This window comes from Papilio xuthus, unplaced genomic scaffold, assembly GCF_000836235.2.
Source record: "Papilio xuthus unplaced genomic scaffold, Pxut_1.1 DF826115.1, whole genome shotgun sequence".
NCBI classification, from domain to species: domain Eukaryota; kingdom Metazoa; phylum Arthropoda; class Insecta; order Lepidoptera; family Papilionidae; genus Papilio; species Papilio xuthus.
In genome coordinates, this window is record NW_013532534.1 from 1,352,983 (window position 1) to 1,372,962 (window position 19,980).

Below are 19,980 nucleotides of genomic sequence, written 5' to 3' on the forward strand. Positions count from 1 at the left end.
ATTAATAGTTAAAAGGTCAAAAATTCTTTTAGATTTGACTACAGTATTATCATCAGAAAGCAGAGACGATTTTTGCCGGACCGAAAGGTCAACAATCCGTTTCAAATGATATACACATGTCAAATTATTTAGAAAAAAATCGATGGCTGAGGCTACTTTAACGTTGAAGTTACTATACAACGAAGATTGCTTTATTAATTATTTCATAGCTTTTTTTAAATCCCACCTTATGTCAAATTAGGTATTCTAAATTTCTAAATCGTCTTCTAAATAATTATACTATTTTATTTTTATTCTGTGTACTCATATAAATATGCAATATAAAATAAGTGAACGTAAATAAAAAATAAGAATGTAACACTTATATTGGAAACGTATTGCCTACATAGAATTGTATTGTACAGGCGAACGGAAACCACAAAGATCGAGATTGCCACAAATTAAAGAACCTCTACAAAGAAAGTGTATTTATGATCAAAAGAGTCGATTGAAAAGCGACTGCCATGCACGGCAGTTGCACTTCGGCTGGGACCTTCCGGCGATTCCAATTCCCTGTAATTATTACTAAAAAACCCCGCACTGATAACGTATTCATTGTACTTCCAGTAAAAAAACCAGCTGAAATACAACACTAATTATTGTTTTTTATTTCCTCAAGAATAGGCCATTCATAATTAAACCTTAATTTAAATCCTAGCCATTACTGTAACAGATTGCATATGCAAACCGCCACCTGACAGCTAGGCTTCTTTAATATTATATTGGCAGAATAAAAATGTAAATACATACTTTTAAAAACACTGATTGTATTTAACAAAACTCACTTTATTTACATACGGCGAATCAATAAGAAAATAACATATGGGGTAGCAATGTATAGGTAAGTACTCAACTTAAAAATGAAATCCCTGCTTTTCGACTTAATTAGAATGGTGTGCGGCGTTACAGCGACTATTAAAATGGTAAGCGTGGTCAACTTGATCCGCGCTTAATTAACAAACGAGTCATTACTGTCTTTGTCTCCAACTGCCGGCGTTACGTTACACTTGAGTAAACGAGAGAGGTATACATTAACACCTCCGTTATAAAGGAATGATAAAAGATCACCTGTGCTCACTACTGTAATTCTACCACCGAGCGGTCGAGCACCTGTCCCTTTCATACGGTTCAAGCTTAAGCCGAACCGAACGAGTGTGAGTAGGAGTAGTTTCCAAAGGATTCACTTTTAAAATGACTTATAAACACTCATTAATTCTAATGGAAAATGGATTCAATTGTAATAAAGGTAAGACTGAAAATTGCTCGGTGGATTAGAAATTCAGGACGGAAGGCTGGCAATGAATCGAGCGCTGCTGTAGTTTTGACGCGTTCGGAAATCGAATTAAGAGCGTTAGAGTGAGAGGTGCGCGGAGGTTCGATACGGTGGAGGTAGTTTTTGTTATTGTTCGTCGGCGGTGATTTTTTCCGAGGCGTGCTAATGGGAGTGGGCGCGTGAGTGGGCGCGCCGGCACACCAAGCGCGCTCTTCAGTGTTCTGGCTGAGCTTCGAGCGAGCGCGTGCGGCCGGTTGCCGTCACTCGTATGCTTCGGTTGACTTTAAAAAACAATCGAGTAGCGGCTATTCGACCGGCTACCGTGGACTGTACCCGTGCCGGTGTGAAGCGTTTGTTGCGTATGCTAGCCTACAGTTGAGGGACAGTGGGTCTCTACCATGTTGATATCTGCGGGCAGCGGCCCTACGCCTGAGTTCTCGCCCGCCTCGTGCTGCGCTCCCTGGAAGATGGAGCCGGCGCCACCGGCGCCCGCCGCCATCTCGCAGACCCTCAATATATCACCCAACGGTAAGTTATCATAAAGACAATTATTCATTTTATCTCACTAGTAGTTGTGATTTGATTTATTATAACTTCCAGATTTGTTTTGTACAAAATAAACTCTTGTATGTTAATTTTAATGTGTTATACATAAAAGAAGTTTATTTTAGTTAGGTTCTTACTTTTAAAACGCTTGTAAGAATAATAGTGGAAAACACCTGAGTGTGTGATCCGTTTTCCAAACAGAAGATTTCTCACGCATACCCGTATCAGATCATAAAATAATTGTTGTAATGTAACCGACAATAATTAGGCCATTTTAAATAATCATATCAACAAAATACTGGCAATAATTATTTATTGATCATTGCTACGTCCTAATATTATCTTATTGAACAGTTTGTGACGAAGCCCACATTTTAGGTGTCGCTAAAATTAATAAAAAAGCTACAAACTTACTTTAGGCCAGAATAATATTATTTATTTTAAAACTAAACATTCGCATTTATAATATTTGTAAGATATTAAACAACTATGTAGACACTTAATAAAACATCATAACCATAAAACCCAAAAAAAATAATAAGGAGAAAAGAGTTATAAAGTTTTAACTGACAACTCGAATGCCGACGCAAAACGTAACAATTTTACAAATCATGCGTTCTTTTTACTTTGTTTACTATTTTATTAAGTTAATAATAATTACAATGTAAAGGACATTAACAATATTTAAAAAATAATAAACGTAATCACAAAATAAATGCTATTATAGTAAAACAAAAGAAACGCTGTACTAAAAGAGATATTTGTGAGAAAACATTTGTTTTTTTAAAAATAAATTGAATGAAGTATTCGCGGATATTTCAGTTTATTTTATTCATATAAATTAAATTAAGGAGAAATGACTTTTTATTTAATTAATTTTTGAAAATTCACCTTAAAAGGTCTAAGGTAAATAAATTTATATTGAGATATATTTTTCCTATATCATATAATACTTAAAAATCTAAATGATTACATAAATACTTATCCACTCAATGAAAACTTTATTACAGATTTTTTGAATTTTGATCCTTTACGCGGATTAAGTTGCGGACACTTGTTTGTTTCGTGTAAAAATACATAACTACAGAAGAGATACATTGTTGCTCTGCTACCAATCTGACTGCTACCGAGCCTGTCCAATTATCTCTTGAAATTTGATTTGTATGTTATAAATTTGAGTAAGAACCAAATTACCAATTTGCCAAATTTGGTATTGTCCACTTTTGGACATAAGTCTTCTACAAAGCCTTCAGCATGCGGTCCTCCGCTTTCCACTATTAACGTGAATGATATTTTAAAAGTAACTAAAACCAAAGGAAAATAAATATCTTAATAGTCTAGTTTCGGCATTAATTTGGTTTGGTTAGAAATAAAACTACTTAATATTTAATTGTTATGGCTTGAATCAGTTACACTAATTCAAAGATTAACCTGTTAGTGACAGATAGTTGCGTTAAATATGTCCGGTCATAGATAGAGACGACTCTAACTCTTATCAGATAGATCTGTCGTAGATAGGGCAACGAAAAAAAGCTGCTTGTCTGAATACAAGAATGATTTAAACAAAATTTTAAGGTAATGAATTAAAATAAATTGGTATTTTATATGCCGAAACTTCAAAGCGTGTAATCTTAAGGAATTTTAATGTTCATTCATTACTATTTGACTTTATTAAATAACACAAACACGTACACTATAGTACACATATTAACGACTAAGTAACACAAATAAGGTAGTTAGGAAGGAAAGGCCTAACTCACCATTTTTCCGTTGTGGTATGAAAAATTATTTGGGCCTTTATCATCAATCAATAATCTTGATAAAAACTGTAAAACTGAAGAAAGAGAATCAACCCTAAAACCGCGGGTTTATAAATCCAAAATACTCGTTTAAATCATATTATTACATTTGTTGTGTCAAAGATAATGATATAGATGACGATACAGAGATTTTGGTCTCAAAAACTCACGGTTAATCAAATGGAAAGACTAGTCAAACCTGAAAATTTTCATAGGGTCAATATTTTTACTCTACATCTATTAGAACTAATCTTTTATGTCAACTAGGATCTCGTGGTTTATTACATGCAGGGATTGTGGTCAAGAAACTAGTTAAAAATGCAGTGCTTCAATCATTAACAGCAAAGGGTACACAGGATGTGGTCAAGGAAGCCACTGCTCGGCCGTTCTAGAGCTAAAAGTAACGGGTTATCTGTGAGTTTCCATTCTCAGGAACACCTGTACAAAACATATTGCTATCTCTGCTTTTTCAAAGGGAATAAGGGAGAAGAGAATATATTTTTTATACTTATAGGTGCTTTGGGAGTGTAAACTCATGGTAGCATTTATAGTCCTGTCTACAATTTCACTTCAGAATGCTTATAGTAAAAACTATATATTTCTGTTGACCATCTTGTCATAATATGTTGAATTTAGTTCTGCGAAAGAAAAATAAATAATTATTATTTTGTGTACCTGAATTTGTATATAATTTTATTGGATCAATTATGCCAACTGGTCGTCAACTCATCATCGTTAACCTGCCCTTGTCTCTGCGCGGTATCGGTACATCCATGCATCTCTATAAGTGCTCTAACTGGTTGTCAGATCTACGTATAATAAATATACATAGTGGAAAATAGTTTAAATTAGCACGGAGCTTTCGGAAGCTATATCTCTTTCCGAAAGTTCAATAAAACAGTAGAAGAGAGATAACAATGCTGTAATTACCGTGCATTCATCTCAGACAATCACATATTTATGATCCACTTACCGCGAAGGTATTTTCGGTACGTACGGTACGTAGCCGGGTCCGGCGCAGTCGATGGGTTCGTTTCGAAAGCCGATGCAATGCGCCGTGTCTCGTCATTTGTTTTGTCGCCGAGGACAGCTGCCGCGATGAGTGAGCGAAAATTAAAGTCTAACAGGACATTGCAAGCATTGTATTGCCGATCGAGTTAATTAATCTATAGATCGATCGCTAGATAGTCCGGTAGCGCTTCCGGTGAATGCTGATCAATATTCCCCCTACTGTTTGAGTTACAATGATATGCAATGTGTATTTTGTAATAGTTTAGAGAGTTGATGTTTGTAAGAGTACCAAAAAGGACCGATAGGACCTGTTGAAATTGATATTTAGTCTTTTATTTAATTACTCAAAACAAAAATAGAAAATATTTTATGACTCGTAATCGTCGGTATATTCGTTGATATTTTTTGTATTTTTGCATTTATGTACTTAATACTGCGACGTAAGAAACATTGATAATTGTTACTCCCTTTTTTCTCTCTCTATTCTGCTTTTTAAACTTCAAAATACTCTGTGCATATATTTTTTAAGTTGCTTTGTTTTTATTTTTGCTTCATAATTTATCCGACTTATAGAAACACCATCTAATAGTTCATTTTAATCAATACTTCCATACACTTTCATGATATAATTTTTCCTTGTTTCTCTTACATAATAACTTGTTTGTGAATGTTTTTATGCCTATCGTTTTTGTTTTTATTTGTTACCTGCCTGCATCAGTTGTTTTCCGCGTCAATAGATGAGATAATATTGTTCAAGACCAGTATTACGTTTATATCTTTAAAAAAGGTAAAGTTAAACATAACTAAGGCCTGATTTATGAGTTTATTTAATTTTAGTAGTAAAAATATGTCATATAAAGATTTATTTTATAGTCACTATTTGATTTAGTATTAAATTATCACTGGCACGTTTTAAAACTGAAAAAAAAACACTAGAGAATATTTCAACATCATCTCATAAGAAGATGTAAAATTAGATTCATTTACTATTAACAAGATTTTGCAACATAATTTTTCACTAAACGGATGATACAGGGATTCGATTTCTGTTTAACTTTGAATCCATTATTAAACAAAGCAAAACTTAATGTAAACGCGTTAATGTAAAATTAATAAAACACTTTGAAATTTTCACGATAGTTAATCTACTATTATATATCTACTAATATTAAATTGTTAAGAAAAAAAAACATATAAACCGGTTAACAGCAAAATTTTCTAAGTTTCGATTAGAAGTTACTAAACAAAAGCGTTACTAAAGACCACTGATAGCCAGCGGACAAATTCGCTACGCGTATTACATTTCTCATTTTTTCTAAGAACTTAATCGAACGCGATTACAACATCACAAAAACAAAACTGCTACACCGTATGAAATACGCCAGGCCTCCTAAGCAGAAAGTTTAAGGTACATAATTCTGCAAGTCATTTTGTAATAGATTCCTTATAGATTTTACCAGGAAATTAGTAATATATTTTCTATTAATGTTTAATTGCAAACTGTACAGCTTTTATCAGACGGCCGGCCGTTAAACTTAAGCCAAGACATCAAAGTTTATCTGTGAAGAAATTCAAAGATATGCGTGTAATCATCCAACCTACACTGTGCCAGCATGGTTGACTATGGGATTATCACCCCTTCCAAGTTAGGGCAGGTTTCAAGCACTTCGGTGGGGATGTATGGTGAGTTAATGATGATGAAGATTAAGACTTATAAAACCTTGTGCGCCAACCTCACATTATTGGGATAAAGTCGGGGAGATGATAATATCGTTAATCAATTACAAGGGGGAAAAGAAAGTTTGACATGTTTCTTAATTAGGTATATTTTATATAGAGCATTTAAAACCAAGTATTTACACACTAATTAGGAATAACATTACATACAATTGTTCTGTACAATACTTGTAATAAAATTTTAATTTAAATTCAAATCCAACAACAAAGTATGTTGCCATACATATGTGTATGTTATGCATACATACTTCTATACAAGATTTCTTTTTAAATTTCCAAACGACCATTATGAATTACTTGCCAGTACCGATAATACGATAATACATTCCACACCTTAATCATAATATTAAATTTGATTCAGAATATCATACTTAAATTCATTTTAACGTCGAACTTAACACAACATTGCCGAATGGATTTGATCAGGTGCTAAATCTAATTAACATCTAAATGTTAAACACGCATGATAATCAACAGCTCTTTAAAACAGCGACCAATCCGATTAATTAAATGAAAATTGTCCTACGTATGGTAAACTTGGCTATAATATTGGTACTGAATATTTAAGTAAACCAAAGAACACTTGATAATACTTTGAGGCATGTAAACAAGTGACGCAAATGCTCAAAGAAGACTTACAATGCCAACTTGACATCTTTATGTTCGAGTTAATTTAAAAACTCGTATATTTTAAAGATATAGGTCTAAATATCCCGGGAACTATCATAATGACGATTCTTATAAATATTATAAATAATTTATCATGGAAAGGTTGGCAAAGATAAAAAATGTCAAACTCCTAGAAAATATTTTCTTTATTTTTAAGAGAAGATGAGTTTTTAAAGGTGGTAAATGAGATTTATTTCACAGTTAACTTTCAAAACCGAATCAAAGTAATGCTAAAATGATATGTTACAGATACAGATGTTGATTACAAATGATCGCAAATTTTTCCAAGTTTGCGTTCTTTAGTTATTATCACAACAAGAAATCAGTATTTTACGACCATACAGTCGTCATAAATAAAATAAATTCTACCTTAAACTTTATAGTCAAGTTGACATGTTGTATTAAGAGATAAATTAGATAAACTAGAAAACGTCCGGAAAGAAATTTTATTGAGCCGTTTACTATTAATATGTGACATGTTATTACAGGAGGAACACGTCTAATGTAAACAAATCTGTACAAACTAGGCAATAATATGTTTTCACCAAAGCTAACTGTTCTACAGTTAAGAGGTAATAATTCTTTTAAACATGTATTGAGGTCGCGGTGAAATTGTTGTGCGCAATTGACATATAACAGTAATATTTAGATCCTTGACAGATGATGGGCCATATATCACGGATATCGCAAATATTTTTCTTTGAAAACGTGAAAGTTATATTAAAAAACGGTCACCTTGACTTTAAATTATATGTAATGAAACAACCAGATGTCAACCAATTTTATGATGTTCTAAAGAAAGTTATTATTATTAGGAACGATATATATGATCTGTTTTATTACATTTAACTGTATGATGTTTATGTCTTTGTGGTATCTTAGTATATGTAGATTTATTCTATAAAACAAATTAAATGTAGTACAAACGAGAGAAATGCGTTGAAAAACTTGTATATGTATATTGTTTTGCAAACTACAGATTGAAATTACCATAATACTCGCAAAAAGTTAGCATCGCGGTGGGCAAAGTCATTTAATTTATTTATTCAATGCTCAGTTCCGCTGTTAAATCTGTATGTGACTTATAAATTTGCGGATTCCGCCTACACCGGAAAAGCTATTAAAGGCATTCGTTAAAGTTAAGGATTACGAATTACAAATTATAGGGCATCGTTGGCCATTAAACTGAGCTTACATTTGTGGTTATTCTTGAGGCTAAATAAATAAGAAGAAAAATTCCTTAACAATTCATAAACTATAAATATTTTAGAGTGTTTAGTACACTTTAAGACACATTGAATTCGGTGGGGTATGAATTCCTTAGTCAACTAGCTACAACCATGGATTACATATGTTGGCATATTTTAAACATCATTGTTAATAAGTTCTCGTGAAAAATATAATGGAATAACCAAATATAGCGACACGGTTAAAAAGTTTCTTTTTATTTTAAACCAAATTAGTGTAAACTAGTTCAGGTGCATATTGCCAACCAGTGCGTTTTTTGCTAACATCACAAGATCCGAGGAATATTGAATTTTTTTAATTAGTATAACTTCAATACAATGTTTATGTGTATAATGATCGTCTAGAAATGGTATCGGCAAAATACTTCGTGGAACCCACCGGCGGTCAGACGCCACCACGACCCGTTCAATGTAACAGTCTTGAAGAATTTAGGCTTTTTGAGCTAATTACGAATTACACTAATAAAAAAGGCTTTTTTTAGGAAAAATATATTTTTCATATGATACTAAAACCATAATGAGTAAGAATTAGGATTAAAGTTGCAATATAGAGACTATTTTTTTGACTTTTTGATGACATTTGAGCATTTTGATGACATTATATTGTGGCGCTTGATAGTAAGTACAATAATTATAATCCATTTTAACACTTTGCTTGAAGACAATGCTTAAGCCATATATTAACCATTTATTACATTAATTTATGCTGTTTAAATATAAAAACATAGCTCACATAATTTCCGTAATTGTTAACTATGTTGACTATGGCCTAGTTACACCTAAGTTAGGGTAAGCTCCGAGCTGATGATGATGATCATAGTCGTATTATCTTGTCTATTGTTTTAAAAAAGCTACCGTGTATCGTTGTTCATTAATTGTTTTTGTTAACACACACCTTTAAACCAAAGAGTCTCATGCGTATTTTATTACACGATTTGAGATATGAGGAACGTGTGACTAGTGTGTTAGCTATAGACAAATTTAGTATACATGAGCACATAGCTAGTTTCTTATGTTTTGGGGGACTCAAAATTATAAAAAATTCGATGCATGCATACTGTTGATGAGCTACGTCTGACAATATACAGATAAAGATGCTGATGATTTTTTCTGATTAAACTTTATATCGTCAACGACCGAGCTCTTACTGATCGGCTCGACACTCTGGCGCTGCGGAGGGACGTTAGTTTCTTCTGCATTTTCTACCGCATTTACCACGGGGAGTGCTCTGAAGAATTGTTTGGAACGATTCCTGCCGCCGAGTTCCGTCATTGGACAACGCGACAGACCGCCAGGTTCCATCCACACCATCTCCATGGCTGGCAATCCACCACCGTGCGGTTTGCGCGAAACTTCTTGCCTCGCACAGCAGCGTTGTGGAATGATCTTTCCTCTTCGGTATTTCCCAACCGCTACGACTTAGGGTCCTTTAAGAAGAACCTTATCACTATCTCAAAGGCCGGCAACGCGTCTGCGGTTCCTCTGGTATTGCTGATGTCCATGGGCGTCGTTGAACACCTCGGTGTTCCCGCTGCTCGTTTGACCCCTTCTGTTATAAATGAAAAATCCATAAAATTGGAAACTGCATCGATTTTCTTCTCTGATATTTGCAGGTATGAGTACTACTGGTACAACTATATTGGCACACATGTACCAGTACTGATACTTTACTGTTACAGATTATGATACTGTATGAGAGGTAATAAAATAAGTAACACTTACCATAAGTTTTAACTTACTTTTTATTGCATAAAGTAAAACGAAATTAGAGTTTTAACTATTTATAAAAAAATATTAAAAAAACGTAAACATGCCAAACTTAACATTTTACTAATAAATAGAATAAAACAGTAATTATGTTTGCAAGTAAGAATTTCATTGGTAATGGCGCAAAGTATCGGAGGCGTATTATTAGTGAACACAATGAAAAGGCGTGCGCTCTCACACTGAACCAGTACAGCTATATTAATTAAAAGTAATTAGGTTTTATAACGACTTACCCATCATTGGCACGAACGCTTTTTTATCGCGCGTTAAAATTCAGCGTTAGCGACTCTCGAGCTAGATGCGCGTAAAAATCAGTCTTGTTACGTTCACCTAGCGCTCAAAATGCAATATTGCGCGATTACGACCGTCGCGTTTTAAAAGCGCTGCCGTATTAACCTTTACATGGAAACGGATTTTTTGAACACTATTTTAACGCGTGATAAAAAAGCGCCCTTGCGAATGAAGGCGTCCAGTTATAAAATGTTTGATTATACTATGTTTATTGCATCAATCATTATTAACACGTTAAACGGCACTCTGGGCACCTGTGACCTCAAGGTTTTTCTACAATATCTGTGGAACCCAGCTTCCAATTGAACCCCAAACCAGATAAAGTATAAAGATTCGACATTACGCATCTATTTCCAGCAAAAAGTTTTTTTGTGATTTTCTATATTTCTACTACGGCGTTCAACGTGTTAATAATGCAAAAAATATTATTTCAAAAATGGTTTTTTAAAAATAATTAACGCTATTTACACAATGCAGTACGACATTTTAGAAATGAAGTTCCATAGCTCGCTTTACTTCTAGGTCGTTTGATAGAGCCTCGACTTATAACAAATTTTACTTCTTTCGACTTATTAAAATAGTTGTCTCCTTTATTGTCTTAATGTAAGCTTACAAAAACAAGATTAATAAATGATAAACTTAATATTAACAACAAATCTATACGGAATTCTGGTAAATAAATATGAAAGAAGCATTTTAATATTTACATTACAATGTTGGTACAAATTAAAGTCTGTTTTGAACCTAGTACAGTGAATGTAAATCCTTAAAATCACTAAGACCTCAGGCTCAGGTTACTAGTAACAGAATATGTAAACAAACAACAACGTATAAGTTAAAACGATGTTAAAATACACTTTCACCAGAAATGTATTTTTATTATGATGAATAAATATTTTATTCACTTAAAAAATATATCTTGAATGGGTATCGTTTTCAGTTAAAATAATAGGTTATTTAACGCGTATACGAAAAAATAACGGAATTATAAAAGAATATCGTATTTAAAAATCTTTTATGAAGCGATGGTTTTCGAATTTTATACAATATTAAGCAATTGAGAATTTGCACTGTTCGTTTATTGAGACATATATTTGTGAAATTTTACGATACAAAATGGCGCGGACTTGAAAATAATCAAATTATTGAGTAAAAAAACATGTCAATAAGCTCTTGTACCAATCTCTATAATAATAAACACTTAATAAGTTCTGGTTATGTTTACCATTTGAAATTATTTCATTCTTAATATAAACAAATGTAGAATTGAGGTTAAGTAGTCAATAATCATAAGCGCTTATAAAGATAAAATTTACAATGCGTTCTGTATAAGCTGTATTATAATCTCTTTAAGGCATCACATAAAAGGGAAATGTCATGTAATGGCTTCACAGTTTGCTTGCATTTTATTGTGAGTATAAAATTGATTTTAACTACAGTCTATGTCAATAATACGACAATTAAATACATTATTTACTTGTTGTACTGCTTAGTTTTTTTTTATGAAGGCAGGAGGCAATATTGTATGGAGACGGAAAGTTATGAATGTACAAATTATGAATGCTTGTTGCCACGTAACTCCAAAACGGCTAACCATATCTGTATTGAATTTAGAACAGAGATAAATTACAGTTTGGAAAATGGACATCTCCAATAGGATATATTTGATTTTATTTTTCGCACAATTACTCGATAATTCCGTAACCAAAATGTTTGAAATCATTCATTCCGTATTACTACTTTTGTTTTTAAATAGTACCATCGAGTTGTAGCATGTAAACATGGTTGTGCTCTAGTTAACAGGCGCCGTAGAATAATCAAATTACTCTGAAGACATCCTCGCGTCTCAAGGTTACACGGCAACTGCTACTTTTACCCATCAGAAACCAGCAGAAACCAGCAATATCGTACGAAACTATAAAATTTTCTCTATCCCCCTCTCTTTCCTTTTCTTTCTTTAGGTGCCTCTCCACTTAATGGAGACTGGACGTCAGCTCACAGATCTTTCGTCGGTCTTGTGCCAAGCGAAATATATGTTCATGTTTATAAAATTTTAACACGTCCAAAATATTAATATTAAGATTTATAAGAAAAAATACTATTAAAGTCCATAAAAATGCAATGAAGTAATGAACAAAAAGACTTGATTCAAGTAATCATCGTAATGCAAATCATACAACACAGAAACATCATATCAGAAAATTAAAATTCAAAAAGGCAAAACAAAAAAAAAGTGAGACAAAGTCGATTAACATCTAGAATTGAAGCATTTCACGGTATATTTAATTTCGCATTTCTTAAATTACATATCAGGAATCATAAAACAAGTTTATTTGCATAATGCTTATGAATTTTATACAATGGAATGGAATTAGTCATAATATTGGCAACGATTGTGTGAGATTGCTGCGTCGATACCAAATTAATATTAGCACAAAAGAAGGTAATTTTACGCTCCATGCTGAAATAAACAGCGGTAAAACTTGCGCTAAAATACTTTTTATTTTCAAATTAAACTGCTTTGAATTCGGACGTTTGTGTACCCATGTTGCATCTCCCGATATCCACTCAGTGCCCAGTGTCCCTGTACAGGTGAAATAAGAATCGACTTTGCATTAAAGAAGTCAAGACACGGCGATGTCTTTTTTATTTTTGCCTCAGATGCGGAGTTTACTCTTATTTTAATTTTGTTTACCATTTTAAAAACCTTAATCTCTCGACTGTATTCCGTCGAATAAATAAATTTCATTATCTTTAATTAAAACTTACCCTTTAAAGATCATAATCCATAATTAATTAAGGCTACGCTGGCAACTCGTAAAACGTAGGCCGATTTGCATCTCGTGTTAATTATGTAAATAAAATCATTACTAGTCGAAGTGTTCGACGTAAAATAATGAAGTCATAAAAGCCTAAAAGCTAGCGGTATATAAATAAGAGAGAAGATCGTGCGCCGGAGTCGACGCCAGTCAATACATTCTAATCAGTGATTTATTGCCCCTAATCCTCAGCTCAGCACAAATAAGCTATCTTGTCGACTTAATGTTGTATCAGCTCAGGCGTGAAACTCCCGCGCACCACTAAGTGGTCCTTCCAGTTTCCACTCGAAATATTTTAATAAGGCCTCGCTACTCACGCACCCAAATAAAAACACACGCACTCGGCCCCGGCACCGCGGGCCGACTCAGACCTCGCCTCGGCTCGTTCCAGCTCTCTTTATTTATAATAGTAGCGACACTAAGGATCTACATTTTTGCTCTAAACGGTGTTAATTTATTGACCGTGGGCAGATAATATAACTTTTTTCACCCATTATTAAAGCGATTACACAAGAAATTATACGTTCAAGACCACTCCAGACCGCTCGATCGGTCGTTAAAATTCAATGGAATCTATATTTTACGACCACGTTTTTAAGTCTACATTCGTTTGTACGGAAGTGAAAACTTGGATAATGCCTTACTTGACAAAACTGCCGTACGGACTCGCTAATAAAAAGTGTTAAGTTATGAACGAGTTATGCCACTTGCATTAATTTCGATGCTTAACCTGATAAACAAATTATTGTACATTAAGTTAATAGCTTAATTTATAATTGAAAGTGTTACGACGTATTCGTAAGAAGGCATTGTTACGATCGCCTTTAAGGTAAGGGTCCGCAGTTAAGGACAAATTGCCGGGACGAAGATAATGCTATATGCATTAAAAATGCGACACCTTAAAAGTCGGGGACGTTTTAATGTCGTCTTTGTAACATCTTAACGGAGCGGGTTGCGTATAAAATTTTATTAATATAATCTTATTCATGGATTTACAGAATTGCTTTTCCGAGTGGTGTTATAAAAATTTAATAGGTTATGTTGCAAGTTTTCAGTATCAATTTGGGATCGAGGAAATAATACTGATATTATGGGGTAAGCGTGCAGAATGCTATCATTGTCGGTGATTTCACCATGTGAAATTTCCCACGATGTTAATTTTTAAATCTTTTACTACTATGTGACGATATAATAAACTTACGATAAGTATAAATAATTGTAGAAGAAATGACAGAGATATCGTACAATAATTTGAAACGTAATGCGGCCCTGGAGGCATTTGTTCAAAGAAATGTTAGAAATTATCAAGAAAATGACACATTTTAGCGCTACTACAATTTTTTATGACATTTCAATCGCAGTTGAAATAAAAGAAGTTTTGCGTTTAAGTAAATTTACGTAAAAATTAAAAAAAACTTGGACAAAAAATGGGAAAAAGCACTATAACTGTTGCAATTTAAAGAATTTATATTTAGTAAATAAAAATTATAAAATCAAGAAAACATTTTAAGTTTAAGTTTTATTATTTTCTGATATATCAATATTCTTACGTGCAAGGGATTTTATCGTCAACCGGGACGAAATAAAAAAAATCTTACACCCGTATTATCTTAATGGGAGTGTAATTAAACATAGTGCTTGATTGGGAGCGTTTGTATTAAATGATCGCTTCTTTGTGAGTTTCCACTGGGGAAACAACTGCAAAACATATTGTAAACGCTTAACCTATAGCCTAGCCTATATAACATTTCTGTCCTTTGAGGGCGCATCAGTCGCCTTCTTCATTATGTTACTTTCTAAAAAGAAATTAGTTCAATATTTTTCCGCAATATATCATATATTAATAATAAAATTTAATAGTACTAAATAATGAATACGAACTATACACAATGTGCAAAGCATTAAGCAGCATTTAAATGTCAGCATTACATCTTAATTAAGGTAAACCCACTGAAATATCCTATTTATTTAATGCACTTTGACAAGAGTAATTCGCGGCTAATCTCATTAGTTTACTAGCTATCTACGTAGTGCGCTTCAATTATTTGCATAGTCGAGTCAATATTATTTTAACATTTCTTAATTACATTCTACTAATATCTATAAATGTTATTGATAAAAACATTACCTTTGGCTTTGAAAAATATTAATGTTAGTAACATATAAACTGAAAACAATTAATTAGGTACTTTTATTTTTACTTTCAATTCACACTTGATAAAGTATTTTAAGTCACCGATACAAAGTACAAACGATAAGGTTTTCTCACTTTAAGGCTTCAGTTAATTAAGTGTTAAGTGACCGCCGAATTTTTCAAACGGGACACAGTAAGACAATCATATCCGATGTTACCAAATCTTTTGGAATGTAACATTTTTGCATATCTGGTTCTTAAAGTTTGTATTACTTGTATTAAATATTTTTAACGTCTTCAGATGTACTGTGTAAGTAAGTTGTTAACAAATAACAAACAAGCTTACTTAAATCAATTGACATGTGATGCTTGTGGTTCATAGATATGAACATCCATCCTCGATAAGAAAATGCGATCGAGTTGCGTTTTGCGTAATTAAGTGACGAGACAGGATGTTTTGTGGCGCCGAGACTTGTTCGTAGCACAATCTAGAGACATGAAATAGTGCATGTTTGAACAAAGTAGTAATGCAATACCTCTAAAAATATTTTAACAGTTGCTTCGGCAATGAAAATTCACAGCTAAATATTATGCAAAATTAATATGATCAATCAAGAAACAAAATACATAGATAAATTGTTTCAGTGCCGGTGTCCCCATCGTCTTCGGGTGGCGGGGCTGGCGGCGGGGCAAGCGGTGGGGCGGGTACGCCTCTGTATCCCGGCGCGGCGTCGCACCCGCTCTCCTCGCTGCTGTCACAGCAGAGGCTGCTGGAGCTGTCCCGCTTCGGTCTGCGCCACTACGACATCGCGCATCACGTGCTGTCCCAGCAAGGTGCTGTAACCAAATTACTCGGTAAGAGTTGACACCAAGGTGGCTAGTGCCATGGCTTAAACATTAGCTTGTAAACCTAATCACTAATATGCGTGTCAGCGTCATCGACATTTTAAAAAACTTTATCTTTATGTTACTAGCTGAAATATGCTCCCTAAATCCGTAAACTTTACGCCGTTAAATGCACTTGTAAAAATAAATCATGACAAAAATTTGGCAATTGTTATTAAAAAATGCATCCAAATTCTCTAAAACGAATTACAATTACATTCATTTTATAAATAATATTAAAATTATGAGTTAGAGAACTTGCAATGCCTGACTGCATATATTAATTGATAAATCGACCTTCTGCCTACTGGGTATCGGTTGCACCGCAATTAACTCATATTTCATTTCAGCAAAATACTCCGGGCTACGTTCAGCGTTATATTGATTCATACGAATGATCTTTAATGTGTTGCTTGTCGATGCATTGTTACAAGGTGCAAAGTTATTTCCAATAATTACTGCTTGGAATATATTATAATCATTTTAGGAACCATTTTATACCTGTCGAGGCCAAAGATGTTGAAAATATTAGCTTTATTTTAGATGTACGTTATCTTCGTTTAGGCTACAATCATGTCTCAGTGAACTTGAACAAGAAGCGATGTGATCCAATGATAATATACACTTTCCAGTAGCATACTCTTTAGTCATCGCTTGAGTGACACGAGCGCTTGTCAAGTCAATTTAAATTGATAAGGGGCTCCAAAATGTGAGCAGGCGTTTAAATACTGGAGATAAAACAAAACGAACACTTACAAATATAATGCCGTACAAAAATAACCCAACGTATTTGTTGATTTCCATTTTTCAACTATGAAATTGTATATTATTTTATCACATAACAGGAGTTTAACCTTTGTAAAGTTGTTGAAGATTTTTTTTTAATTCAGAAATTTCGTACTTGTTTAAAGAATGTCGTTTATCGAAACGCCATGATATCTTCATAATATAAGATCAGAACATTGTCATTGCGACTAATTTGTTGTTATAAAAATATTAACGCAAGCTTTTGTAATCCGGAATTTATAGAAACAAAACAAATCCAGGCTCCGAGAATCTACTCACGGATAAAAATAACCGATTATTAGAAGCAAATTATAATCGATACCTCGGATTGTCAGCATTCAGTGACCATCCGGTGATTTGTCGAAAGCGCCGTGGCCCGATGCTGCATTTAACTCCGTTCTAATTATATAGAGACGCGGCAAAAATCTCAATCGCTATTAATCAACGATAAGCCATCAGCGTGGCCGCTGCGAGAGCCCCCTATTGACGAAAGCTTAGATCCTAATCGATACATAAAACTCGCAGCGTGTTAATTATAAGCCACTGGGCTGCGGAGCCGCCGCGAGCTCTGCGTCAATCCTATCAGAACATCGATGATGCCTCGTCCGTAATCGTTTGTTTGACCGCATCCTTTGTTATTATTGCAGTTGCGTTCTGATAGCAATCTTTATTTGTCTGTCGATGTCCGGTGAGATTCCTCACGTTTTTGCCATAGGTTATTGTTACCGTTTTCCTGTACTCCTTTTTATTTGTGTACAATTCAAAGACACAGTTATCGAAATTTGCAACACACTGGACATTATTTGGTTTAGTATAAGTTATAATCCTGAACAGAATCACATCTGGGGTCAGTCTTGGATTTTGATCCCATTTAAGGTTTGTAGCTATTAACGTATATATTCTATAAAACCAAAAAAAAAATACTGATCAATGTGACCAATTTTGATCTAAGAAATTTCTATTTTATTTAATTACTTGCATATTTTTTATGAAGTAAAATTCAAGCATACAATTTTATAAAGTGAAGAGTTTTGTACTTTTTACACAGAAAGGACTTCCTAGCAAAAACAGTGTTTGTAAGAAAAAAAAGAAGCACTTCTACAAAGTACGACTGGTATTTGCTGTAATAGGCTCGACACGCGAGCCGCGCCGCTGTACTATCTTAAATCAAATGTTGGTCATTAATTAACCTAATTATTTTATTACCATTAATTGCTCTCACATTAACGTCGATACTGCAGAGATTGGTTTATCACTTCTAGTAAATTACTAACAACGTACACAGTTTAACAAACTACGAAGGTTTGAATTTTTTGTCAATTAATTAAATCAACAGTGGTAGAGCCCGCTTTAACATCTTCGCACGAATTTTTTTTAATTTAGTCCTCTTTCCCTTCCCACCCTTTTTCCTACAAGGAAAGGATGGGAAGTGGAAGTGGACTTTCCGGGTGAGAGGATGCATGGGAAGGGAAAATATTTTCTTTCTGTGCATCCTCCCCTCCGTCGATTAAAGGTAGGCAACGCATATGCAATTGCGTATGTCATGGGCAACGGTTACTTCGCTATTTCAGCGATTTCATGTGGCCGGTCGCTCGTTTGCCACCTTATGATATAAAAAATAATCATTTATAAAAATCGTGTCTGCAGAAGTTACCATTACTTTGAGGTTGAGACAAACACCTTTTATGTCCGCATTTCTCCCGTATAACACGGCTTTAATTAATAAAAATTGTTCTAAGACGTTTGTAGAAATTATTCCAGTCAATTAAAGCTCTATAGGACAGTCAAACAAAGCGTACGTTGGATCTGACTTCGCCGCAAACACTTGCCCGTATTCGTTTAATTTGAGGAATTAGATTCAGGAGTTGTATATAATTAGAACACATGCTCTCATTGTGTTTGTTCAAGAAACGTGAAAGGACGATTTCAAATGCACTGAAGCGTACCTCGAACGACATATAATCATTTTGAACGTCGATCTCACTTGAATAACTGAATGTATAATTCGTGAAATTATTAAGTTGCCGCAACTTTCAATTAACTTAACTCCTTCCTGTGAGAATGCAAACATGATTCTTTGTTGACTAGAATTAAACGTGTCATTTACTATTTAAAAGCAACTCTTGAGCATCTTTGTTTTAATTTGTATTGCGTACCATTTAATTTTCCTTGAAAGAATAAGTTAATCGTTGATACAAGAAAGAACAAATAGTTTCAATTCACTTTTTATTCGTGTAAATCAGTTTTATATACATACCGTAGTTGTCTTATATGTACACATTTTAAAAAAGTTCTGAAGATAAAAAAAATGTTTTCCAAATGTCATTAGCGTGCGTTACGCAAATGTTTACCAGTGTTATAAAAAATTGTCCCAAATTCGGGAAAATGTATTGTATAAAAATTAAAAGTAAAGTAAACTGAATCATTTTTTAAATTTTTGCTATTTTTATTATTATTTTTCCAACTTAACTTAAAGCTCAGCAATGAAATATAAACATTAGAAATGAGGTTGTATTCTATTTATTTTATATGTAATTATTATTGTAAATAAAACAATGGAGATTTTTACAGCAATATAGACTTCCAGAGGACTTTAACACGCCTCGCTATTGTGCTCCGATCCCTCCGTGTAGAGGTATTAGTCTATGTCTGCATTAATATGTATTCGTGGTGTCAATCAATTTTCGCCGTGGGTGATTTGGTAACGTCAAGTGTTGCGTTCCCACGGAAGCCGGGCTGCGATGCGCCCAGGGCCGTCATGTCCCACCACTTACGTATTTAACATATACCTAACTTAGCTTTAACTTAAGTGTCATTATCTAACGCAAACGTTCTGCGATCTGACGGCGTGGAAATGGGTACGCTTCATGATTATAAAGTTATTCGACTTTATTTCCCAGTTGCATCCTTAAAATTATTAAGATATTGTATCAAAAAGTTTTTACGACTCAAAGTTTAAATGCCGATGCGAAGTTGT

The 19,980-nt window shown here is 33.7% G+C and overlaps 1 protein-coding gene and 1 long non-coding RNA gene across 4 annotated transcripts in view; one reads left to right on the forward strand and one right to left on the reverse strand.

The window, feature by feature from the left end:
• The first annotated feature begins 1,544 nt into the window (after positions 1–1,544).
• The window catches only part of LOC106123532 (paired box protein Pax-6), a 36,539-nt gene continuing 18,103 nt past the window's right edge, over positions 1,545–19,980 (forward strand). For 2 of the 3 annotated variants that reach the window (XM_013319923.1, XM_013319925.1), the window contains exons 1-2: positions 1,545–1,840; positions 15,978–16,187. In XM_013319923.1, the coding sequence (XP_013175377.1) occupies positions 1,711–1,840; positions 15,978–16,187 (340 nt within the window). In that variant the 5' untranslated portion in view covers positions 1,545–1,710. The remainder of the gene's footprint in view (positions 1,841–15,977; positions 16,188–19,980) is intronic. The other variant, XM_013319924.1, reaches the window with a different exon arrangement.
• Positions 16,111–19,980, reverse strand: part of LOC106123534 (uncharacterized) — a 147,807-nt gene continuing 143,937 nt past the window's right edge. Inside the window, exon 3 of the long non-coding RNA XR_001228170.1 lies at positions 16,111–16,169. This is a non-coding gene — a long non-coding RNA (uncharacterized LOC106123534). The remainder of the gene's footprint in view (positions 16,170–19,980) is intronic.